The sequence below is a fragment of the Diceros bicornis genome, chromosome X, assembly GCF_020826845.1.
Source record: "Diceros bicornis minor isolate mBicDic1 chromosome X, mDicBic1.mat.cur, whole genome shotgun sequence".
NCBI classification, from domain to species: domain Eukaryota; kingdom Metazoa; phylum Chordata; class Mammalia; order Perissodactyla; family Rhinocerotidae; genus Diceros; species Diceros bicornis.
In genome coordinates this window covers 67,376-92,795 of record NC_080781.1, presented here as the reverse complement: position 1 = coordinate 92,795, position 25,420 = coordinate 67,376, and the positions used below count along the sequence as shown (strand labels likewise).

General features: G+C 58.9%; 1 protein-coding gene across 2 annotated transcripts; it reads right to left on the bottom strand.

Moving 5' to 3' along the window:
* Positions 1-1,630: 1,630 nt before the first annotated feature.
* Positions 1,631-24,162, bottom strand: PLCXD1 (phosphatidylinositol specific phospholipase C X domain containing 1). Of its 2 annotated transcripts, XM_058535353.1 has the most exons (8): positions 24,109-24,162; positions 16,981-17,139; positions 13,096-13,232; positions 10,128-10,256; positions 9,276-9,431; positions 7,614-7,797; positions 2,361-2,809; positions 1,631-1,882 (listed from the first exon to the last, which is right to left on the bottom strand). In XM_058535353.1, the coding sequence occupies exons 2-7, from the start codon at positions 17,114-17,116 to the stop codon at positions 2,571-2,573; spliced, it is 981 nt and encodes a 326-aa protein (XP_058391336.1). In that variant the 5' UTR covers positions 17,117-17,139; positions 24,109-24,162; the 3' UTR covers positions 1,631-1,882; positions 2,361-2,570. The 2 variants fall into 2 exon arrangements, with proteins under 2 accessions (XP_058391336.1, XP_058391337.1); XM_058535354.1 differs by lacking the exon at positions 1,631-1,882 and having other exon boundaries at positions 2,719-3,151.
* Between the last annotated feature and the right edge of the window lie 1,258 nt (positions 24,163-25,420).

The window sequence follows — 25,420 nt, the reverse complement described above, 5'->3', positions numbered from 1 at the left end:
CACCGTACTGACCAGTGCTCAGTCAGCAAACGTTTATTCCGCGATTACACAGCCCCGCTGGGCGCTGTGAAGACGCGGACTGAGCCTGCTGGCCCCTTCCCACGGGCCGGTGGTCCACGCACGCGGCCACGAGCTCGCCCCGCCAGGAAGATCCTTCCGGTAGAACGCCCACCTGGAATCCAAGTCTCAAACTCTCGTCTCTAAAATTAAATACAGACTCTTTGCTCCCTGTCTCTGTGGAGGAGCTACGACTATCACAAAACTCAGCACTCTGGTCCAGGCCCTGAACTCACACAGCAGAAATAAAGTGAGCAGGGAGGAGGCACAATGGGATTTTGTCGGCACGACCTGACAAAAAGTGCTCAATAAACTTAACATTTCTAAGGATCCTTGCGGTGGATTGTCGTGGAAGGCACCCAGAACGTCTTGGTTGGTTGTATGGTAACAGAAATGCATGAATAAATGAGACTTTAAGTCTCTCATGCTTCTCCAGAATTAAATGACCGCTGTTGGATTGTCCTTGCCACGACTCCAGGGTAATCAGGGTATGGCAGGAAATAGTCAAGATGACGTCACCCTTAAGATTCCACACGTTCCCTCGTCTCAACTCCATCCCGCGCGCGCCAAGCTCGGTGGGGCGCCGACCCCGCAGAGTCCAGGTCTGAGGTCGCCCGCGGGATGTTCCGTGAGCGTCTCTTTCGGGATTTCAGGTCCTTCCTTAGATACTGGCATCCTGGTGCCAAAAGCACAAGCAGCTTTTCTTTTGGAAAATGGCTCATTTGATCCCGAAGAGAACACCCTCCAACGAGGATTAAACAGTCGTTTTCATTCCCATTCATTTTCAGGACGACTTAAGAAAACCTTGTGTCCAATGCCCTTGCATTGTGGGAGGAACGTTCTGGAACACGAGCTATACCAGAGTTCCTCGGGCCCCTCTGAAGAGGGAAGGGAAATGGACAGTGTCGTTGGCATCCAGCCTTCAGCCGAGGGCTTGAGCCACCAGCTCGGTGCGGCCATGTGGACAGAATGAGGTGTTTCCGTGACGTCCGAGTTGGTGACACTGGATTCTGAGTCTCGGGAAGCAGAGCAAAGGCCTGGTGGACGATGCTGAGCCTCCCGCAGGCCTGGGGGCAGCAGAGGGGTCTCGTTGTCCCCGGGGGGTTTGAACGTAGGCAGGGGCCTCAGCCACCACGGGGCGGCCGAGCCCCTGAAAGAGGACCTTACAGCTTCGTTTCCCCAGAGGGGCCGGCCCCACGGGGCCGCAGGGGAACCTGGGGGCAGAGAGGAGTGAGGGAGGGCGTGAGGCCACGGCGGTCCACGGGGACGGCAGACAGGTTAGCATTGCGGGTCTGGATAATTCCACAGGACGGCCCCTCTCGCCCAGCCCTGAGTGCCTGGGGCAGGGGTGTCGGCCCGGCGTGTGAGCCGCCAGTGACGGGGTGGCTGGCGTCATACAAGACGTGGCCCCAGGTACGTGGTTTCATCTCTGGGAACCAGCCCACCCTGGGAGGGCAGACTCTCAGGTCCGCAAGGCCCCCAAACGCCAGAGCGTCAGGAACATGGAAAATATAGTGAATATAATCATCACTGTGAACTACGGACGCCTGATAGACAAAGAGTCCGGGAAACCAGGGGTCGGGGGAGGTGGGAAAAGTGAGCACCCACTGTGGCCTCTGGAGAAAGGGCAGAGGCCAAACGCAAGAGGAAGACAGACGGCCAAATTTCGGGGAGCACGTGGGGGTGGGCCACCTCACCCTGGGGCCTGGAGGTGGCCGGGACCTTCCCTGAGGTGGGAGCTGGAGAACAGGGGCGCAGGGCACAGGGCAGGTGCAGTACCCGCGTCCCAGCACGGGCACGGGGCCGCCGTCCACCTGCGTCCTCCCTCACACCTGTGTCCCCACACCTGTGTGAGGACGAGGTCACAGGAGGCCTTGGGGAGCTGGGAGGGGCATGTGCTCGACCCCTCATCTCCATCTTCGTGACACAACCCCTACGTTCATACCCATTCAAGTCGGAAAACAGAAGCCAAACCAGGGGGCCCTGGGGAGCCCGCGGGCCTGGGGGACCGGGGACAGGCCGTGATTCTGTCGGAATTAGAAGCAGATTATTCCCCGTTATTTAAACAGTGCGTTTCCCAGTAGGATCCCAACACGCTCCGTCCTGTCCCCCTGACACGACATTATCGACACTCCAGCAGCCCCTCGAAGCTGCTGGGAGGTCATTCTGCTGCTCCCAATAGCCCCCAGGGGAGGGGACCCCTCTGAGCATCTCCCGTGGGGACCACGGCACAGCCAGGCTCAACCCAGGACAGACCCGGCCGATCCAGGTAATCCATCCTTCGAGGACGACCATGTGGGCACCTTAATCATCAGCATATTCACTGAATCCACCCCAGAGACACAGTGCGGCCAGGGGCCACCCACAGGGGTGCCCCGAGTCAGGGAGGAGGCTGAGGGACCCCCGAGGGCCCAGACCCCACTGCCCTCCCCATGTTCAGCCAAAACGCCGCCGCCAAGAAGGATGCAGGTGCATCGGTCGGCGCCCGTGTGCGGAGCGGGAGGGCGGGCCGGTCAGCCCCATAGCAGCTTCTGGTTGAGCCCTATGACGTCGCTGACGAAGGTGTCCGCCCCGATGAAGTCGCCCGCAATGACGTTGGTGCAGCGGGCGCCCGGCCCCGGGCTCTGCGCCCGGACCCATGTGCTCAGGTACGGCAGGTGGGGGAGCGTCATCTTCCTGAGGGACTCAGACGGGTGCACGAGGATGTAACCCAGGTTCTCCGTCAGGTTGATGCCTGCCACGAACAGCCCGCCTGCGACAGAAGGTGGAGAGGGGGGTGTGCGGTGCCGGATGTCCCAGCCACACGGCAGCCGCCCACCCGCTCGTCTGCCCGTTCTCATCTCAGAGTTCCAGATCTCCCCACGGAATGAGAGTCCAGACAGCAAGGCTCAACTGAGGACTCAGAGTCACTGAACATAGAGGACGTAGGGCTGAATAATGTCCCCAAAGGTGTGCACGTCCTGATCCCTGGAACCTGGGAATGTGTGACTTTACGTGACAAAAGGGACTTTGAGATGTGATCAAGTTAGGGATCCTGAGACGGGGGATTATCCTGGATTATCTGGTTGGGCCTCAAGTGTCATCACGAAGGTCCCTGTGAGAGCAAAGCGGAGGAGGACTGAAGACAGAAGGGGCAGCAGATGATGTGATGATGGAATCAGAAGAGAAAAGACGATGTGATGGGGCCACAAGCCCAGGAGTGAGGTGCCTCCAGAATCTGGAGACACAAGGAATTGCTTCTGCCTGGAGCCTCCAGAAGGAACTGGCCCGGCCGACACCTGGATTTCAGCCCTGGGAGACCCATTTCTTGTGCCCTCAGAATTATAATACGTTTCTACTGTTTTAGGCCACTAAGTTAGTGGTGTTTGTCACAAAAGGAGACTCACACACAGAGTTTCAGCCAGTAGTTTTCAAGAGGGTCCCAAGAATCATCAGAAATGCAGATTCTCAGCCCCCCCGATGTGCTGAGTCAGCATCTCTGAGGGGGACGCCCAGCACCCTTCTTTCAGGAAGCCCCCCATGAAGGTGTGAGCACCCTGCGTGGCCTGAATCCACAGCAAGACAGGGACGGTCAGAGAAGTGTCCGCCATGCAAGTCTCTCCAAATAGTTCTTTATCCTCACCCCTAAAGTCCAAGCTTGTCCGTCAGAGAAACCTGAGGGAGTGAGACACTTGAGCGCAAACATCCTGCTCCCTGGGCGACCTCTGAGCTCCTCCCTTAGGCTACAAATCTCATGGCTATGGAAATGCTGCTTCATGATAGCGGGGAGCCACGTGAGAGTCTGAGCCACATGAAGGTTGAGAGCCACGCGAGAGCTGGGAGCCATGTGAGAGCTGGGAGCCACGTGAGGGTCTGAGCCACGTGAGAGCTGAGAGCCACGCGAGAGCTGGGAGCCACGTGAGAGTCTGAGCCATGTGAGAGCTGAGGGCCACGTGAGAGTCTGAGCCACATGAGAGCTGAGAGCCACGCGAGAGCTGGGAGCCATGTGAGAGCTGGGAGCCACGTGAGGGTCTGAGCCACGTGAGAGCTGAGAGCCACGCGAGAGCTGGGAGCCATGTGAGAGCTGGGAGCCACGTGAGGGTCTGAGCCATGTGAGAGCTGAGGGCCACGTGAGAGTCTGAGCCACATGAGAGCTGAGAGCCACGCGAGAGCTGGGAGCCACGTGAGAGTCTGAGCCATGTGAGAGCTGAGGGCCACGTGAGAGTCTGAGCCACATGAGAGCTGAGAGCCACGCGAGAGCTGGGAGCCATGTGAGAGCTGGGAGCCACGTGAGGGTCTGAGCCACGTGAGAGCTGAGAGCCACGCGAGAGCTGGGAGCCATGTGAGAGCTGGGAGCCACGTGAGGGTCTGAGCCACGTGAGAGCTGAGAGCCACGCGAGAGCTGGGAACCGTGTAAGAGCTGGGAGCCACGTGAGGGTCTGAGCCACGTGAGGGTCTGAGCCACGTGAGGGTCTGAGCCACGAGAGAGCTAAGAGCCACATAAGAGCTGGGAGCCACGTGAAGATCTGAGCCACATGAGAGGTCGGAACCACGTGAGAGCTGGGAGCCATGTGAGAGCTGGGAGCCACGTGAGGGTCTGAGCCACGTGAGAGCTGAGAGCCACGCGAGAGCTGGGAGCCATGTGAGAGCTGGGAGCCACGTGAGGGTCTGAGCCACGTGAGAGCTGAGAGCCACGCGAGAGCTGGGAGCCATGTGAGAGCTGGGAGCCACGTGAGGGTCTGAGCCACGTGAGAGCTGAGAGCCACGCGAGAGCTGGGAACCGTGTAAGAGCTGGGAGCCACGTGAGGGTCTGAGCCACGTGAGGGTCTGAGCCACGTGAGGGTCTGAGCCACGAGAGAGCTAAGAGCCACATAAGAGCTGGGAGCCACGTGAAGATCTGAGCCACATGAGAGGTCGGAACCACGTGAGAGCTGGGAGCCATGTGAGAGCTGGCAGCCACTGAGAACTAGGGGCCATGTGGCAGCTCGGAAGCACATATCGGCAGCAGGCGAGGGGAAGCCAGCGTGAGCCTGACCCACACCATTTGGGGAGGTCCCCCCCGTGCTCCAGGGCTGGGTTTCCACCCTCAGGGGACAAAGACTGCTAGTGCCTGTCAACACTGGCTGCATGTGATGCCCCAAGCACTTTTTTAAAAAATGGAGGTGAAATTCATGATTTTAAAATGAACAATTCAGAAGCATTTAGTGCATTCACAGTATTGTGCAACCGCCCCCTCTGTCTAGTTCCAGAACATTCTCATGCTCCCAAAAGGAGACCCTGCCCCATGAGCAGTCACTCTCCATCCCTCTTCCCAGCCCCTGGCACCACTAATCCACTTTCTTCTCTGGGTCCTAATCTGGCCATTCCGTATAATGGAACCACGCACCATGTGGTCTTCTGTGTCTGGCTGTTTGAACCTTGTTGAAGGTCCATCCACGCTGTAGCGTGTCAGGACCTCATTCCTATTCATGCACAATGTTCCACTGTGGATGGACCACATGGTTCATCCGACGATGGACGATCGGGTTGTCTCCACCGTGGATGTTTTTCAAGCGTCCTGGCCTCACCGACAAAGTGGGACCTGGTGAGTCCAAGGTCCAGCCAGGTTTGGCACCAGGCCCCCCTCCCCCAAATCCCACCCCCGGTGCAGCTCCCCCCAGCCGTTCTCAACAACACAGACAAAGCTGTGCCACCAAAGCAAGAGTCCTTTCTGTGAAGACACCAGGGGACAATGGAGCCAAGGGTCACCACAGGGGACAAAGGAACCAAGGGTCACCACAGGAGACAGAGGAGCCAAGGGTCACCACAGGGGACAGAGGAGCCAAGGGTCACCACAGCGTCCAGGATGCCATTTTAGTGGGAACCGGCGGTCAGATGGAGCCGGCCGCCAGAAGCACATCTCCAAACCGTGGGAAAACGCTTCACCTCCACAAACGTTGGCAGTGAGGGATCAGGTCGGTGAGCAGCGCTGGTTTTGTTTGTTTAAAGCATTGTTACAGATCACGTTGACGCACATAAAACAGCCACACGTAGTACCAAGCGTAACACACGACCACACTCCATCACCCACTATCGACTGATAACAGGAAATGGGACCAGGGGGCCCTGGAGGCCCCAAGCGTCCACCGACGCAGCCACGGGCCCTGACCACGAATATAAAATACGTAAAACCCCGGACTCCATAACCAAGTAAAGTTCCCTTTCTTCACACCAATGATACAACAAAGCAAAACCACCACCGACCGTCAGAGCCATCACTGGGGGAGTCGTCTGTAGCCTGTTTGCCAGAAAAGGGCTGATTTCCTTCAAGAAACTAAGAAAGCACCGACACCAAGGAGCAGAAACAGCAAGGCTGTGAACGTCCTCAGAAGGACGCACGGACACACTCGCATCCTGCGCTGCTTCTCACTGGGAGCTGGGGCAGGACACACCCTCAGAGCACACACTGTGGGACCGAGTGTGCGAGGGGTTCCCGGAAGGTTCTCTCTGAAGGGAGTGTCTGCAGAGCAGGTGGCCCAGGGGGGCCCAGTGAAATAAACCATGTTACATATGTGGGATGGAGTCCACACGGCTATTTTAGCAAGGAAGCGCAAAGCTGAATTAAGATGCTAAATTGAACAGAGAGAAAGGGACAGACAGAGGGGGACAGAGATACAGAGACAGAGATAGAGAGACGGAGACAGAGATAGAGAGACAGAGATAGAGAGACAGAGATAGAGAGATGGAGACAGAGATGGCGAGACAGACACAGAGAGGGAGGAGGAGGGGCTGCCGGGGGCCTGGGCGTGTTTCCCTTCTCCTCATCTGTAAATGGGAATAACAACCTCGCTGGATCACGGGGCTGCCAGGAAGATCAACAGGCTCGGGCACGGAAAGCCTGAGCAAGCGCCTGGATGGATGCCTGTGTGGGTACATGTGTGCACATGTGTGTATAGTATATGCTTATCTGCATGCATGTGTGTATATACACATGCATGCACGTGTACCTGCACGTGTGCAAGCACATATGCATGTGTGTATACACACATATGTTTGTACATGTATGTGCACATGGTAGATTGTGTGGACACATGTGTGCACCGTGTATAGTATACACGTACCTGTATGCATGTGTATATATACAAACATGCACGTGTACTTGTACATGTGCAGGCACATATACATGTGTGTATACACACATATGTTTGTACATGTACACACAGATAGATGTGTGTGGATACGTGTGTTCACGTGTGTATAGTATACACCTGTGTGCATGTGTGTATATACACGTACATGCACATGTACCTGTATGTGTGCATGCACATATACATGTGTATATGCACACACGCACATATGTTTGTACATGTACACACACATGGATAGATGTGTGTGCCCATGTGTATGTATATATATACACATCTGCATGCAGATGTGTATTTAAAGATACACACATGTGAACTTGTACGTGTGAATGCACTTATACATATGTATACAGCCACATGCACATATCTTTATACGTGTACATGAACAAAAGCAAACCCTTGCGCCCGACAGCACACGTGCACCGTCTCTCCACACAGAACAGCCTCACGCACCTGGGCGGCCATCGCTCTTCATGCGCTCCAGGTAGCGCACCAGCTCCTCAGGCTTCACCTGGTCGCCCCACCAGTAGGGGATCCCCGGCCACAGCTCCGGGTGCTGGTTCACGGAGCCCTCGTCCTCGTAGGACAGGATGACCTGCTGGCCCCGTGTCCACAGCTGGCGCAGCGTCGGCACCTCCTGGAAGGAGGGAGATATCAGGGTATGGTGAGAGAGAGTGGTGGGGTGCAGATATGGGGCGTCTGTGAGAGACAGTGATGAGGTGCAGATATTGGGGTGTCTGTGAGAGACAGTGATGTGGAGATATTGGGGTGTCTGGGAGAGACAGTGATGGGGTGGAGACATTGGGGTGTCTGGGAGAGACAGTGATGGGGTGGAGATATTGGGGTGTCTGTCAGACACAGTGATGGAGTGGAGATATTGGGGTATTTGTGAGATACAGTGATGGGTGGAAATATTGAGGTGTCTGTGAGACATAGTGATGTGGTGGAGATACTAGGGTGTCTGTGAGACACAGTGATGGGGTGGAGATATTGGGGTGTCTGTGAGAGACAGTGATGAGGTGCAGATATTGGGGTGTCTGGGAGAGACAGTGATGAAGTAGATATTGGGGTGTCTGTGAGAGACAGTAATGGCTGGAGATATTGGGGTATCTGTGAGAGACAGTGATGGGATTGGGGTCAGTATTCACAACATCATCATGATGTCTGGACTCTCATGAGGCCACAGACACTCATTTTCCCTGAAAACACCCCAAGCCCACATTGACCCACTTGGAGAAGACGCCCTCCAATAGTGATTGGTACAGACAAGATCCATCTCTGTCATGGTTTACACGTCCAAAGACTGTGGAGTGGTCCCTCCGAGGCTGATGTCCCATGTCCCCTCCCTCCTCCTCTCCCTGTGACGTCCCCGTGGAGACTGGGGTCGGCTGGTGCATCCCCAGGCTGCCCCTCCCCCGTCGCCTCTTGGGCCCAGTAACTGGGTGACCCCGGCTCACGGCAGCCCTGCCGTCTCTGTTTCCTCCCAAACCGCTCAGGGACGGGGCCCTTCTCCTGGTTTATGGCATGTAATCGGAGAAACGTGAACACAAGAGGGTTTGAAATGAATTGATGGGACCTTGACCAAAATGGACGCGAATTTAACTTTTTGAGCCCCCTGGAGACTATGGGTGGGCACACGCCAGCCGCCACCAGGAAAACGGAGAAAATTACCTACATAATTAAAGCACAGGTTGTGTTACAGGCTGAACTGTGTCCCTCCATATTCACATGTTGGAGTCCTGACCCCAGGACCTCAGAACGTGACTGTATTTGGAGATGGGTCTTTAAAGAGATGATGAAGGTAAAATGAGGTCACTGGGGGGGCCCTGATCCAATAAGACTGGTGTCCTTATGAGAAGAGGAGATGAGGACACAGACACACACAGAGGGACGACCACGTGAGGACACGGGGAGAAGACGGGGTCTGCACGCCAAGGAGAGAGGCCTCAGGAGGAACCAGCCCTGTGACACCTGGATCTCAGACTGCAGCCTCCAGGACGGGGAGACATAAATGTCTCCCACAGCGGACCCAAGCGAGCAGATGGAGTCTTTGCGACCATCTCGCCCCCGCAGCCCCCCCGAGGACAGACGTGGGGAGGCCGTGACCCCTCTCACCCCTCGGGGACACAGCATGTCCCCAAAGATGTTCTTGATGCAGGCCACCAGGTACTCGTGCAGGTCGTCCGTCATTCCCTCGAAGTTCCTGCACGCCAGGATGACCACCTCCCGGGGATGGCTCTCTAGCCACTCCGAGATCTCCGTGAGCGTGTCCTGGACGGGGGGGGGGAGAGGAGCTCCCCTGAGACTTCCAGCCGAGACGATGAGGACGCTCCCGCAGCCCTTCCCCAAGCACAGCTCACAGGACCAGGGCGTCAGGTCCTCAACAGATTAACACATAAAGCTCATGGAACGCAGCCTTGCCGAAGAGACAGCCAGCCCACCTGCCATTGCTCTGGGGGGAGAAGCGTGCGTGTGTGTGCACTTGTGCGTGCATATGCCTGTGCACGTGTTTGTGTGCACGTGTGCATGCTCATTCCAGACAGACGACACCGAGTGTGCCAGGGTGTGAATTCTGGAAGCACCAGGGAACCTCGGGGGCCAGCAAGTGACCTGCAAACTGAGCTCCCGGGACGGCACCTGCAGACCCGACGGTCCCGGGACTTGCAGTGGGGCCCAGGGGAGGGGGCCCAGTGTGACGCAGGACGGTGACTTCATATTCAGACTCTGGAAACACCCGTCGAGCGGCACTGAAGCGCCCACAGGGAGGCAGGAAGAGGAGACGGGGACCCACTTGTACACAAACCCAGGGGCCACGGAGGAGCTGGGGTGCAAACTCAGACGCACGTGGTCCAGACCTCCGGATGACCCATGGCTGGAGGTCAGCATGGCCCGTCTGGATGGACGTGGAGCCCATCGCCGTGTGGAGGCCTCCGCGGCCGCGCCCCCACCCCCGCTCCCGCCGCGTACCTCCACCAGCGCCGTCGTGTACACGGAGTGCACGAAGTGCAGGTTCTTGTCGGGGCCCTTGGGCATGTGCGCGATCCGCAGGTCCAGGTACCGCACCCCCGCGTCCAGCTGCTCCGTGATGTCCAGCCCCTGTGGACGGAGCTCGGTCAGCTCTGCCGGGGACGGTGGGCGGCTCCCACCCTGGCTCATATCCCCCTGGGCGCTGGAAAGTGGGCTCATTGCCCACCCGCGGGCCACTGTGTCCAGCGTTGGATCAACAGCTGCTGGTGCCGCCGGGGATCAGGCAGCCACCCGGACCTTGAATTTGGGAACCCGCCGTCCAGGGGACACTGGCCACGTGCAGCCACAGACCACACTGTGGAGGCTCTGTCCTGGGAAGCGGCTACATTGGTGCCGTCCCCGCAGGGCCCCACCTCTCACTCTTCCCTGGCGGAACCCCCTCTGGGCCCCCGCAGCCCCGGGCCGGGCTCCCGGACACCCACCTGGACCCAGAGAGGTCAGGACGCGCCAGGGAGGGTCGGCTACAGCCGGGAATGTCCCCACCCCACAAACAGCAGGGGAACGGCAAGGAGGAATACAGAGAGAATAACGGGGAGAAGGGCTCCACCCCTCCCCACAGATCATCGCGGAGAAAGCAAAGCTAATATAAAGATAGAGGATGGTACCGTACCCTCTATCCAAAATAGTAACAGAAAAAGCACACGTAACATTAACATCGCAAAGGAAAAGAGGTGGTACTGTGCTCTCTACACGAAACAATGATGGAAACACCAAGAATTAACGGACAAATGGGGAAACCGAGGCTCGGGAGGCTACCAAGAGGCCCCTTGTGTGCACGTCGGGCAGAAGCCCAGAGCCGGGGCCCAGAGGCCGGGCCCACTGCGGCTCCCGCAGAGCTGCCCGGGAGGGGCCAGGGCAGGGGTCGGCCCGTGGTCAGCGCCGTCCCTGAGAGGCACAGAGGCCGGGGAGGGGCCGTCCCTCCCGTGGGGACCCCGGGGCGCCCAGGCCGCTGCGCCCAGGCCTGTAGTCTCCGCGCTCATCCTGAGGTTGAGGTTCCGGGTGGAGGGCTGGGGACCTAGGAAAGGGACAACTTTCCCCTAAAACGTGCTTTAGGCATTTACGGTGTATTTTGAGACTGTGAAATAGGTGCTCACTCTTTCAATATTCGGAAACAGAGCAGAGTCTAAAGAGGACAGTGAATTTACGTGGGACCCTATCGCCCGGGCTGACCCCTGCCCGGACCTGAGGACACGGGGCCGACCCCTGCCCGGACCTGAGGACGCGGGGCCGACCGCTGCCCGGGCCTGAGGACGCGGGGCCGACCGCTGCCCGGGCCTGAGGACGCGGGGCTGACCGCTGCCAGGATCTCAGACACGACCTTACAGCTGCTTCCCGCCCGTTTCCCGGAGGCGTTCATGTTCCACAGTTAGAAGGATGCCTCTTCCTCCCTGCCCCCTCCTCCTGTGGACACGACGTATGAAGCACCTTCTGGGGACATCGGAGACTCCCCAGAAAAGTCACTGTCAGCGACCACATGACTGTCCAGTCTGTGGACGCACGAGACGCCGCACCATCATCACCTGGCAGCTGAACGTGGAGGTACAGACCCTTGTGGTTGTTCCCTCAGCTGGGTTCCTGAGACTTCCAGCCTTTCCAGCAGCCTCCCCCAACACCCTGCAGACCCCCACGTTGCTCACAGCGTAGCAGGACCCCAACACGGAGGACCCAGCAGGGAGGACACGGCACCGAGGACCCGGCACTGAGGACCCGGCACTGAGGGACCTGGCGCTGAGGCACCGGCACTGAGGGAGCCGGCAGCGAGGACCCGGCAGCGAGGACCCGGCATTGCGGCCCCCCACACCGCCGTGGGCCCGCCCCCCATCCCCAGGCCCTGGGGTGACTGCTGTGACACAGGTGGGGAATGTGGCTCCCCAGCGTTCCAGAGCCGGCTCTCCGCCCTGCAGACGCCCAGACGGATTCCCGCCCCGGAGATGAAACTCCCACCCGGACAAAGCCAGGACACAGGTGAGAGCCGGCGAGACCCTCGGAGCAGAAACCCGAAGCCCAAGGCCCCGGGCGGAGGGAGAGCAGGGGCCTGCGGTGGGCTGCTCCCCACCTGGGCCCCGCGTGCCTTCCTGCCCCCACCTGGCCCGGCCGGCCCCCTGCCCCTGGCCCCCTGCATGTGCACCGTGACAGGGCCACAGCGGGGGGGGGGGGGGGCAACCCCGCCCCGAGGCCTGGGCCACCCTGAGCCGGTCCACGAGGCCTTCCTCTCCTCGGCCCACAAGGACTCCCCTCCAGCTGCTCACAGTCCCTAAATTGCCCATCCACGCGGGAGGTGGGCTGAGGGTGAAGGACGCGAGGCAGACCCGGACTGAAGCAGACGCCTCACTCTGGACGTGCGGGCAGAGATGGTGCTCGCACTCCCTGTCCTAGAGCAGCGACGGGAGGAGACCTGTAAATGCAAGCTCTTTCTCCGTCTGTCTCAGATGTATGCGCAGCATTCTGAACAAGCCTCTGGAACATTCCACAGCTCAGGAATGTTTCCTCCAGGACCTGGGAGCATCTCTGAAATGCAGTCAACAAAGGAAACGCCCGTCTCCTGGGAGGAGAGGGCCTGGCTCCAGGCTGCAATCCCTCCTTGTCATAAAGATACAGGAAATCAGTGGCTATTTATCTGAGAACCTGGAGGGAGCGGGCGTCTCCACTTAGCTACCTGAAAGGTGAGTGTCTTCCTGCCTCTGCATCTCACAATGGCTGCCTGTGATGCAATCACATTCTGGTCCCCTCCTTGCTCAATAATGAAACTGTATTCTTTCTCTCCTACCTGTGGGAGGCTTTCTGGGGTGGAGGAGGTTTGTGTTCAATTCCATTTCCACAATGGGGATGGGGCACCCGCCCAGGGGGGCGGCCCTGGGGGCAGGTTGAGAGCCAGCTCGGGAGCCCGCCAGACGCCCGCAGAGCTCACCTGGGTGACGGACCACTTCAGCACCATGGGCTGGGTGACGCACGGCAGGAGCTTGCCCAGAAGCTGCAGCAGCCAGGACTGGCTGTGGGAAATGGGGGATTTCTTGTTCAGGCAGTAGGTCATCGTGTCGTGGCTCCCTGCAAGCAGACAGTGGGGGGGGGTCCACCCGTTAGCCCCCCTCCTCCCTCTGGGCTCAGAGCTGCACACGGAGCCACATGCACGGGGGCGATGGTGGCCCCGAAACCCACGTCCACCTGGATCCTCAGGACGGGACCCATGTGGAAACAGGGTCTTTGCAGACGTGATTGAGTGAAGGACGGAGATGAGGGCGTCCTGGAGGAGGGTGGCCCTAAATCCAATGACAGTGTCCTCATCAGAGACAGAAGAGGAGACACAGACACAGAGGAGAAGCCACGTGGAGACAGAGGCAGAGATGGAGGGAGGTGGCCACCAGCCCAGGGACGTCTGGAGCCCCAGAAGCTGGAAGAGGCAGGAAGGACCCTCCCCTGGAGCCTCCGGAGGGAGCGCGGCCCTGTGACCCCTTCATCTCAGACGTCTGGTCTCCAGGACTGGGGGAGGAGGAATTCCTGTGGTTTTAAGACACTGAGTTTTGGTATTTTTTTATAGCCACTCCAAGACACTCATACACTGAGAATACGGGTTAATTGCAGGAAATTGAGAACAATATACACAACTAAAAAAATTAAAATCCCCTATTGACTTTGTCATTATATATGTATTTATGTAATTCACATTTATGTATCTTGTGTATTTATATATTTTAACTGTAATATATACGGGTCCATTTATACATGGGGATAATCCATTTATACATATTATGTATATTTTTATACGTGTTTTAAACAGGATCAAATCATGCAATTTTTTATCTGCTTTTCCATTTCACACATATTATCAGCATTTTGTAAACCAGTAAATGCAGAGCCTGAGATGCTTTCACGACTGTGTCCACTCCGTGATGTCATCCACCTGTGCACCTGACCACGGTCCCTGGACACGAGGACGGTCACCTGCCCCTCGAGGGCAGCATCCCCGGGCACATCTGGTGTGAGTGTGTTTTGCACGCCCACCGATCGCTTCCTCCAGATTAAGTCTGGGACCTGGACCGTGGCCGGGCGGCGGGAGGGAGCCGCCTTCGCAGCCCACCGCCCTCGGCCGCGTCCTGGGTCTCCCAGCAGAGGGACCCTGCGGCCGCCTCCCCACCCTCCTCCTCGGCACCAGGAGCCCCCACTGCTGCAATGCTCCCGTGACAGCTGCTTCACTGAGTTCGCTCCACGGCTCGGCCATTTCTCACGATTTCTGAGTCCTTAGGATTTCTCGTCTGAGAATCGCCCGTACCCCCGGGGCCGTTTCCCGTTGGGGAGCGCGTGCCTGTGGGGGTTTCCTAAGCACCCTCTGTGCTGACGCAGTGGCCCTGGTCTGCCGTGTGTGACGTGCGTGTGGATGTGGTTTTCAGGTTCCTCATGGCCCGGGTTTCCTGGGACGAGATCAGCACGCAGGGGGTGGGTGGGGATTGCTCTGGGAGATGAGGGGAGCACGGGCAGAGGGAGGCGCCCATCCCTGGGGGCTCCATCCTCTCCGTCCCCTCGGGGATGCAGGTGGCCCCCAGGAAGGGTGTGGGACTCAGCTATGAAGGTTGCACCGTCTGGGTGGCCGTGCAAGGGTCCTGGGGCCACTGTAACAAAGGATCACAAACTGCACTGCTTCGAACAGCAGAGATGCATTACCCCACAGTTCTGGAGGCCAGAAACCTGACACGGGTGCAAAGTCTAAGTGCCACGGGGCTGGTTCCTTGTGGAGGGCCTGAGGAGAACGTGTTTCCTGCCTTCTCCAACTTCCTGGGCACCTGGCGTCTGCAAAGCCAGCAGCGCAGCGTCTTCCTTCTCCCTCCTCTCTGACCCCCCGCCTCCCTCTTACACGGACCCTTGAGGTTACACTGTCCCCCCAGATAAGCCAAGAAAACCTCCCATCTCCAGACCCTTACCCGACACCTGCACACCCCCGTTTGCCACGTGAGGTGGCGTATTAACAGGTTCCGGGGGATGAGGACGTGCCCGTCTTGGGGCCGTATTCTGCGTGGGGATGAGGACGTGCCTGTCTTGGGGACGTCTTTAGGACATTATTCAGCCACCCACGGGGATGCCCCACAGCATCTGTTACGGGCTATTTGTCATGAACTTTTGTTTAAGTTTCTTAGTGAGGGAAAATTTAAATATTTTTTACGTGCTCACACCTATCCATCTTTTCCCTCGTAGCTTTTGCACTTGGTGTTCTCCTTAGAGAGGCTAATGTGTAGGTGATATTTACCTGTATCTTCCAGCAGAACTTTGTGGCTTTATGTTTCCCTTAAATCTTTAAACATTCTGTAATACACTTGGGTGTAAACATGAGACGGGGTCCCACCTGATCCCCCCTCTATGTTAATAGCCACCTGTCGCTTCTTCACCGTTGGGTGGGCTATTTGTTCACTGATGGGCAATGCCTCCTTTTAATACTTTAAATTCTCAGAATTGTACCCATTTTTGAATTTAATGTTGTGATCTGTTGATCTACAGAATCATCAGCACAGTGTCTGAATTATTCTGGGAGCTTTATATGTGTGTTGTTTGTTCTCTGTGCACAGAACCTCCTTGGAGGGACCTCGGGCCCGGTGGCAGGAACGGGGTTCCCAAGCAGGGATGGGCCACCCAGTTTTCAGTCTGTATCTTTCTGTTACATCATCTGTTTCAAAAGGTGCTGATAAACGTTTGCTAAAAGAGTTTGCAGAGTTTACAAGGAAAACAGCTGTTCAGACAAATATTTGAAGCATCAATCAGAATAGTGAAAAGCTGGAAACAACCCAAGCATCCATCCATAGATGAAGAGACAAACAGAATGTGATCCATCCGTGCAGTGGAATATCACTCAGCCATGAACAGGAGTGAAGCACTGACACAGCTACAACCTGGATGGACCTTGAACACAAGATTGTCAGTGAGAGAACCAGACACAGGAGGCCACACAGTGTGTGATCCCATTTATATGAAACGTCCAGAAGAGGCAAATCCACAGACAGAAAGTGGATTAGTGGTGCCAGGGGCTGGGGGAGGGGGATGATTATTTAATGGGTACAGGGTCTCCCGTTGGGGGAATGAGAATGTTCTGGAACCCAACAGAACTGGTGGTTGCACAGCACTGTGAACAGAAGCCACTGAATTTTCGCTGTAAATGGGTGAACTGTAAGTATGTGAATTGTATCTCAATAAAAGTGTAAAACACAGAGAGTGAGCAGGTGTGTGTAAATTATTCCTCAACCAGACCTTGAAAAACTTATTGGAGAGCGTGATTCCTTTCCTCCCTCCCTCTCGTGGTGCAGGCGCCTCTTGGGACCAGCCCCCGGGCTGAGCAGGGCAGGAGCAGGGAGGACGGGGCCTGTCCGCACGGCTCCCTCCCGTCCATCGAGCCGCTTTCCTCCGCTGGGTCAGCCGAGAGCCCAGCCCCAACCACCGCCGGCCACACCTGGGGCTGGGGTCTGTGGACCCGCGTCCCACCAGGGCCTGGGGGCCTGGGGGCCTTGGCCAGGAGAGGGATGAAGGCCCGACGTGCCCAGGGGCTCCCCGGAAGGAGGGACGGACGGGCCGAGGGGAGCGTCAGCCCGAGTCCCCCACGCCCTCACGTCTCCCCGAGGCCACGCTCCCCTGGGTGCACCGTGGGCCTTCCGGGCCGTCTCAGAATGAAGCAGACGGAGGAGGAAAGACGCTCGCGTGTGTGCGTGTGTGTGCATGTCTGTACCTAGGTGTGCACACGCGTGTGGTTCGTGGGGTCCACACGGCCCACACCCAGACCCCCCGCAGCCGCATCCCCGGGGGACGCAGAGGCGCTCACCCGGGATGGAGAGGTGGTGGACGGGCACGTCCCACAGCCGAGGGCACAGCGCCGACATCCAGTCTGCATTGGCGTTCATGTTCGTGCTGCGGGGCAGGCTCTGGACGCCGCCGGACGCGCTTACCTGCCCGCCCATCGAGGGGAACTCGCGCCACCGACCTGGGGGAGGAAAGGAGGTTTGACGCAGTTGAAAACAGGGCGCCCAGAAAACGGTCTTCTGGTGGCACAGGGGTCCTGGCCTTGAGAAGAAAGAGCCACCAGGCTCCGTCCCGGGGAAGGAGTGTGGGGGGGCCGGTTTCCTTGTCAAATCCCCCCTTCCGAGTGTGCAAACGAGGCTCCCAGATGGGTTGTGGGTCTCAACCACCTACAACCACCTAGAACCACCTACAGCGACCCACAACGACCTTCTGGTGGGAGGGTCACTCAGTCTGAATCCTGTCTGGTTTACGGCTCGAGACCTCCGACAGCGTCTCCTTCCCTGGGCTTCTTCTAGGAACACGGCCCCTTGTAAGGGCTGGAGGCGCCCCTCCAGGGCCGCACAGGACGGGGGGTGTTATGGGCCTTCTGAGCATCGGCCGCGTTCGCCCCGGAGACGCCACGGGGTGGGAGTTACTCTCGTCTCAGGATAAGTGGACGAGGTGGGCACGTGCGCTGAGCACACTCCTGAGGGAAGGGAGGCCGGGGCATGCATCCACGTGGTCCCGGGGTGCAGGGGAGGACCTGACCCCACGTCCACCTGGTGCTGAAGCCCACACGCCGTCCACCAGGCCTGGCCTCCTGGACCCACCTCCTCCGCCCAGGGGACGGCATTGGGGCCTGAACTGTGTCCCCCAATCCACATGTTGGAGCCCTGACCCCCAGGACCTCAGGATGGGGCTGTATGTGGAGATGGGTCTAAAGAGGTGACGAAGGTAACGTGAGGTCACTAGGGTGGGTCCTGATCCCATAGGACTGGGGTCCTTGTGAGAAGAGGAGATGAGGACACAGACACACAGAGGGACGACCGTGTGAGGACACGGGGAGAAGACGGGGTCTACACGCCAAGGAGAGAGGCCTCAGGAGGAACCAGCCCTGTGACACCCGGGTCTCAGAGTCCGGCCTCCAGGACGGGGAGAGATAAATGTCTGTTGTCTAAGCCGCCCCGTAGGCAGCGTTTGTTAGGGCAGCCGGAGCTGACGCACACAGACGCCACCCTCCGCAGAGAAGTGGAGAAGAGCTGGGTGTGCCTCCGAGCTCCCCCACCCACGAGCCACCCTGGACAAGCTACCCACCGTCTGTGCCTCAGTTTCTCACCCCTAAAATGGGATGTAATAGTGCCCATCTTGTAGGGTTGTAGGACGGGTTCCATGAGCTACAGCCTGTGAGACGCTCAGAACCGGGGCCCGTGGGAACCCCACAGCCTGCGGGCCCTCACCCCGACATTCTGGACCCGTCCGTCTAGTCTGGAGGTGGCCCGTCCCCTGGCACCATCTCTAGCTGTTAGATGCCCTTTTGAGGGGGATCAGAACTTGTCACCCCAAAATACGCCATTTGGCCTAAGGATTATTTTGAGCTGAAAGCAGTTGAGAAGAAGCGGAAACAAAAACTCTGCCCTCCCCCGTCTGCCTGAGAACAGGCATAAATTTCCCTTTGTGAGCATTTCTGCCCCCTCTCCTGTACCAGGAAGGGGAGAAGGAATCTGATCACCCGAGCAGGCACCACTTGAGTCTGCCTAACAAACCCCACTAAATAACCCTCATCTTCCATTAATTTGCCTCAGATCTTTACCTTCTCACAATTTACTGCCCCTAGAAGCCCAAACCCCTTTTCCTGTGTCTTGTCACTTTTCCACAAACTTACCACCCTTTGTTAAAATGGCATATAAGCCCTTAAGTCTAACTATCTCTTTGGGTCTCCATTTCTTTTTTGTGAAGGCCTCTGTATTCCGACATAATAAACCTTTTTCTTCTCTTAATCTGTCATTTGTCAGTTCAATTTGCAGATCCCTGGTACAGAACCTAAGAGTGTAGAGGAAAAGGTTTTCCTCACCTACCCTGTGCCGAGTACACCAACAGCCAACCTTCTCGGGTCTCATTCTGCCTCAGCAGCAACACAGACCAATCCTCTCCCCCATCCATGAGAGTCCCCGAGATCGTCAACCAGCACTCTGCCCTCCTTCTCCCCTCAGTCTGTCCCGCGGCCCTCTGTCAGCTCACGCTCCGTCTCATCAATGTCCCTCCCGGAGTGATCGCGGGACCCCACACGGCCTGGGGGGTGAGTGATGTTCATGCAGCCAGCGTCCAGGGGGTCTGGGGCCAGGCTCAGCCACGCAGCACATGCGGGAGCCGTTCCATCTCGTTTACGTGCAGGTCACCCATCACCCCTGGGGGAGCGGGGTCACTCGAGGGACCTCAGTGTCACTCACACCCAAATGCAGGGAGGAAGGGAAGAGTGGGTGACCCGGTGGGCCATCACAGAGGGACCCCACGTCCTCCACAGAGGACTTCTGGGGCGGCCCCCACGGGGAGCTCTCCCCACGCGCACTTCTCCACGCTCAGCACATGTCCGTCCAGCGAATGACCAGACCTCACCCCAGAAACACCCCACAAGCCCCCACGTTGAAGCACGCCCCCACCACGGGCGCACGGATGTCTCCATCCACAGCGTTCTCGTTCCCCGGGAACACCCGGCTGAAATGCGAGCTCGGGGAGGGAGGAACGGCCCCTGTCCCGGTACCTGCCCGTGGCCTGCCTCCTCGGGGCCCCCACCTGCCCGCGGCCTCCTCGGGGCCCCACCTGCCCGCGGCCTCCTCGGGGCCCCACCTGCCCGCGGCCTGCTCGGGCCCCCACCTGCCCGCGGCCTCCTCGGGGCCCCCACCTGCCCGCGGCCTGCTCGGGCCCCCACCTGCCCGCGGCCTGCTCGGGCCCCCACCTGCCCGCGGCCTGCTCGGGCCCCCACCTGCCCGCGGCCTCCTCGGGGCCCCCACCTGCCCGCGGCCTGCTCGGGCCCCACCTGCCCGCGGCCTCCTCGGGGCCCCCACCTGCCCGCGGCCTGCTCGGGCCCCACCTGCCCGCGGCCTCCTCGGGGCCCCCACCTGCCCGCGGCCTGCTCGGGCCCCACCTGCCCGCGGCCTCCTCGGGGCCCCCACCTGCCCGCGGCCTGCTCGGGGCCCCACCTGCCCGCAGCCTCCCGCACACACACCTGGTAACCAGCCGTGACAGGGCCGTTGTTGGTGGCGGTTCAGAAGGGGGTTGTGCTGGAAAGCGTTCCACTATTTGCACCTCGCTCTGCAGTGCTCACCCTTAACTGAGTGCAAGAATTCCCGGGGCCTCGTCTGAGACAGAACAGAAACCTTCCGTCAACGTGCGGATGAGATGGCAAAACATGCCTGATGAGACGGCAAAACGGGCGTCGGCCCTCAGCCCCCGTCCTGGGCTGTACTTAGCAGATTAAGGGCGGATCCAGGTTCAGACTACGAGGCTGAATCCTCTCCCTTCCCTTTTCTCAGGAGCATTTACTTGGGAAAACTCGTGGGTCCTTTCTCTGTCTCTTTGAGGTGTGTCTAAATCTTTCTAATGGCTAAATAGGGCTCTGGACCGTTCCACAGCTCACGCATGCTTCCTCCAGGACCCGGGAGCGTCTCTGAAATGTAGTCAACGAAGGAAACGCCTGTCTCCTGGGAGGAGGGGTCCTGGCTCCAAGCTGCAAACCCCCCTCATCATAAAGATACAGGAAATCAGGGACTGTTTATCTCAGAACGTGGGTGGAGTGGCTGTTTCTGTTTAGCTACACGAAAGGTGAGGTCCTTCTGCCTCTGCATCTCATAGCTGCTGCCTGCGACGCACATCACATTCCGTTCCCCTCCTTGTTCAATAGTGAAACCGAGGTCTTTCTCTCCTGCCTGTGGAGGCGTTCTGGGGTGGCCGTGGTCTGTCCTGAATTACATCCTCCAACAGTACTTCCCCCCTTGGACCCTAAGCCTCCAGGGACCCCAGGCCCAAGCCCACCAGCCGTCAGCATCGGGGCTCCTGGGCCCCGGGAATGACTGCAGGCTCCTTCTGTGAGAACATCGACCGCTCCTGAGGCCCCGGCAGAAAGCCGTCCCTTCTGACTCGCACAGGTGACCCGAGGCCCCGGCCTGTGGGGTTCTGCCATTCTGTCCCGTCACTGGGCAGCGATGCCCGGACACGTCCAGAGGATGGAGGGGCAGCCATGGGCCGTCCACATGCCCCCTCCCTCCTGCAGGGGCTGAGGGTCCTCGGGGGGTAAACAGGCCGGTGCGCTGACCACGGCGGGACCTCGGATGGCCACCCCAGCGTGGGGCGCGGCCCCTTCCTGAACCCCAATCACCGAGTGCAAGGGGTCAACACGAGGGGGGAGCAGAGCTGGACCCCCACGGCACCGAGGACACGGTGGTTCAGAAGCCCCTCCCCAGTCTGCACCGGCCCCGGGGCCCTGAGCTCACGCCCCAGCCCGCGCCTCGGTCTCCCCGACTGCAAGGCGGGACGATGGCCCCTTGACCACCTGAAGGCACCTGAGGGGTCAGCACGCCCTCCCACGTCTGTGTCCGGGACGCAGCTTCCCGCCAGGACCCTCCCCGGAGGGACTCAGATAAGATCGCGAAGCCCCCCGCCCACCCACGAGGCCGCGCGGGCCCCAGTCCCTCCTGGCGCAGGAACCGTGAGCTGAACCCCACAAGCCACAACGTGAGCGAGCGGCTCCCGCGATCGCTCAGAGCAGGTGCAGGTCACCACAGCGCCCTCTCCTCCCCAGGACTGACCCGGCCAGCAGAGCCTCCTTGGGGCGCCCCAGAATCAGCGGGCCCCTCTGCTCCACGGGCCAGGCAGGCCACCCTCCGTCCCACCGACGCCTGCGGGACAGTTTACTCCTCTCCATAAGAAACCCCGTTACCCCACCTCTCCAGATGCCAGCAGACCTGGGCCGTGGACTTGTCCCTATTGTATAGTCCCCCCTCCACAGTAATAGTCCCCCTGTATTGTCACAGTCTCCCTCTACAGTAATAGTCCCCTTCTAGTGTCGCAGTCCTCCTCTACAGTGATAGTCCCCCTCTATTGTCACAGTCCCCTCTACAGTAAGGTCCCCCTACACACTAATAGTCCCCCCTCTACAGCAATAGTCCCCCTCTATTGTCACAGTCCCCCTCTACAGTAATAGTCCCCCTACACAGTAATAGTCCCCCACTATTGTCACAGTCCCCCTTTACAGTAATAGTCCTCCTACACAGTAATAGTCTCCCTACACAGTATTAGTCCCCCTACACAGTAATAGTCCCCCTCTATTGTCACAGTCCCCCTTTACAGTAATAGTCCTCCTACACAGTAATAGTCCTCCCTACACAGTATTAGTCCCCCTCACAGTAATAGTCCTCCTCTGTTGTCACAGTCTCCCTTTACAGTAATAGTCCTCCTACACAGTAATAGTCTCCCTACACAGTATTAGTCCCCCTCTATTGTCACAGTCCCCTCTACAGTAATAGTCCCCCTACACAGTAATAGTCCCCCCCTCTACAGTAATAGTCCCCCTCTATTGTCACAGTCCCCTCTACAGTAAGGTCCCCCTACACACTAATAGTCCCCCCTCTACAGCAATAGTCCCCCTCTATTGTCACAGTCCCCCTCTGCAGTAATAGTCCCCCTACACAGTAGTAGTCCCCCTCTATTGTCACAGTCCCCCTTTACAGTAATAGTCCTCCTACACAGTAATAGTCTCCCTACACAGTAATAGTCTCCCTACACAGTAATAGTCCCCCTCTATTGTCACAGTCCCCCTTTACAGTAATAGTCCTCCTACACAGTAATAGTCCCCCTCTATTGTCACAGTCCTCCTTTACAGTAATAGTCCTCCTACACAGTAATAGTCTCCCTACACAGTATTAGTCCCCCTCTACAGTAATAGTCTCCCTCTATTGTCACAGTCCCCCTCTACAGTAATAGTCCCCCTACACAGTAATAGTCCCCCAGTATTGTCACAGTCCCCCTTTACAGTAATAGTCCTCCTACACAGTAATAGTCTCCCTACACAGTAATAGTCCCCCTACACAGTAATAGTCCCCCTCTATTGTCACAGTCCCCCTCTGCAGTAATAGTCCCCCTACACAGTAATAGTCCCCCTCTATTGTCACAGTCCCCCTTTACAGTAATAGTCCTCCTACACAGTAATAGTCCCCCTCTATTGTCACAGTCCCCCTTTACAGTAATAGTCCTCCTACACAATAATAGTCTCCCTACACAGTATTAGTCCCCCTCTACAGTAATAGTCCCCCTCTATTGTCACAGTCCCCTTCTACCATAACAATTTACTGTTTGTGAGTTAACAATACAATCTACAATTGTATAACTGTATTGCACAATTGTCTTGTCACACTCCCTTCTCCTGTCCCCATGTCCCCAGACATTTCCTCATGACACAAGGTCACCTGACTACTGAGGGGACCCTGCTGAGGACTGGGTGAGGACTCCAGGGGGATTCCACAGGACGCGGTGGCTGCAGGCCGGCTGAGGTCTGTCCCAGACCCGCCTGGCGGTGAGACAGGAGCATCCACCCGTGACCACACAGGGCGGCTCTCTGTCCCCACGGCATCCGCATGTGGTGACGGCATGTCCAGACACTCAGGAAATCGCTCTCGGGTGAGTAGATGGACAGACCGGCCACCCCACCCGAACTCCGACCTTCCCTCCTCCTCACCCGGCTCCCCAGACGCTCGCCAGCACCGGCCAGCCGGAGGCCCAGCTGTGGCAGAGTGAGGACCGGACGGGAGACCTTGGTCGGCAAGTCCTCCCCTGCCTGGTCAACACGTCCTGCCTGGCGACGTGGTCAGCGGCACAGGGGACCGGCGGGCTGTCCCCACCTCGTGAGCCGAACCCCGGGATCCGGCAGCTCAGCCGTTCTGAACCCGGAGGCTCCCACCCCTCCGGCCGGGCGCAGAGCCTGCGAGTGGACCGCGCACTTCCCCCGTGACCCCAGCCCCCCAGCACCTCCTGCTGCCCCTCCAGCCGCTGGTCCCGGGGGAAGCAGGAGCCAGGCCGAGGGACAGGAGCAGGGGGCCGCCCCCCTTGTGGGGACCACGTCGCTGGGACCTGGTGTCCCCGGGCTCTGAGTTCAGATATGCAGACGGACGATGGCACTCACCCCGCCGAGCCGCGGTGTGGCCAGCAGAGTCTCCAGCAGCAGCTCTCGCCTCCTCTGTCCTCTCCCTCCCTCCCTCCCTCCTGGACACCCGGGCACTTCACTTCCGAGAACGCCCTGCGGCCATGCGATTGGATGCCCGCACACCCCTCCTGCCAGGGGAGGAGCCGCCCAGACCATCTCCACCCACCGGCTACAGAGCTGGAGGCGCTGTGGGGACCGCACTGCCGGCCGGGGCGGGGTGTCCACGGGTCCTCACACCGCCAGTCTGCTGGGACCAGGCCCTCACGGGGACGTGGCACGCCCTGACCACGACCACGGGGTGTAATGGTCAGAGGACGAGCACATGAGGACGTCCTGAGTGTGACCACGGGGTCCATGGTCAGAAGACGAGGACGTGACAATGACTCCACCGCCCTACTCTGCTCTGGCCGCCGTCCATTCCTGTGGTCACTCTGGACCCAGGTCTGGAGCAAACAAGACGGCACCCGTGCTGTGACCTCTGGGCACACGGGTCAGCCTCTACTGCAGTGTCTGGCCCTCCTGGTCCTGAGTGGCCCTTGACCTGGCCCTGACCAGGGTCAGGGTGGAAGTGGGTTTCTAGGACACGTCCACACCTGCAGAGACACCCACCCCGACACTGACCCCAAGCTGACCAGGAGCGCAGGAGGGTCAGTCCCTCGCCCTCCTCCCTCCCCATCTGCTCCGTCGTCCACTCAGCAAAGTGCCTTGTGCACCCTCAGCTCCCACGCTGGCTGGAGACCACACACAACCTAAGAGTGGACAAGAGTGGAGGACAGACATCTGGGGTGGCTCAGAGCGCTGGTGGGATCGGACTGTGGGATTGAATTCTCCATGGTGGCCTCCGTCTCCCTCGGTTCTGGGCACCCCCTCCTCCGTCTCTCAGTCACCGGCTGCAGGTGGCCTGGAGGACAGCTGTTGTCTGATGGGGACGTCCACTCAGCTGCCCAAGCTTCCCACTGGCTCCTCTCACAGTCCCTCCCCCTCACTCAGGCCATCCGCTCCCTCCCTCCTCCTCCCTCCTCCCCTCCTCCCTCCTCCCCTCCTCCCTCCTCCCTCCTCCCTCCACCTCCCTCCTCCTCCGCTCCTCCCCTCCTCCCTCCACCTCCCCTCCTCCCCTCCTCCCTCTCCCCTCCTCCCTCCTCCCCTCCTCCCTCCTCCCCTCCTCCCTCCTCCCTCCTCCCCTCCTCCCTCCTCCCCTCCTCCCTCCTCCCTCCACCTCCCTCCTCCCCCTCCTCCCCTCCTCCCTCCTCCCCTCCTCCCGCCTCCCCTCCTCCCTCCTCCCCTCCTCCCT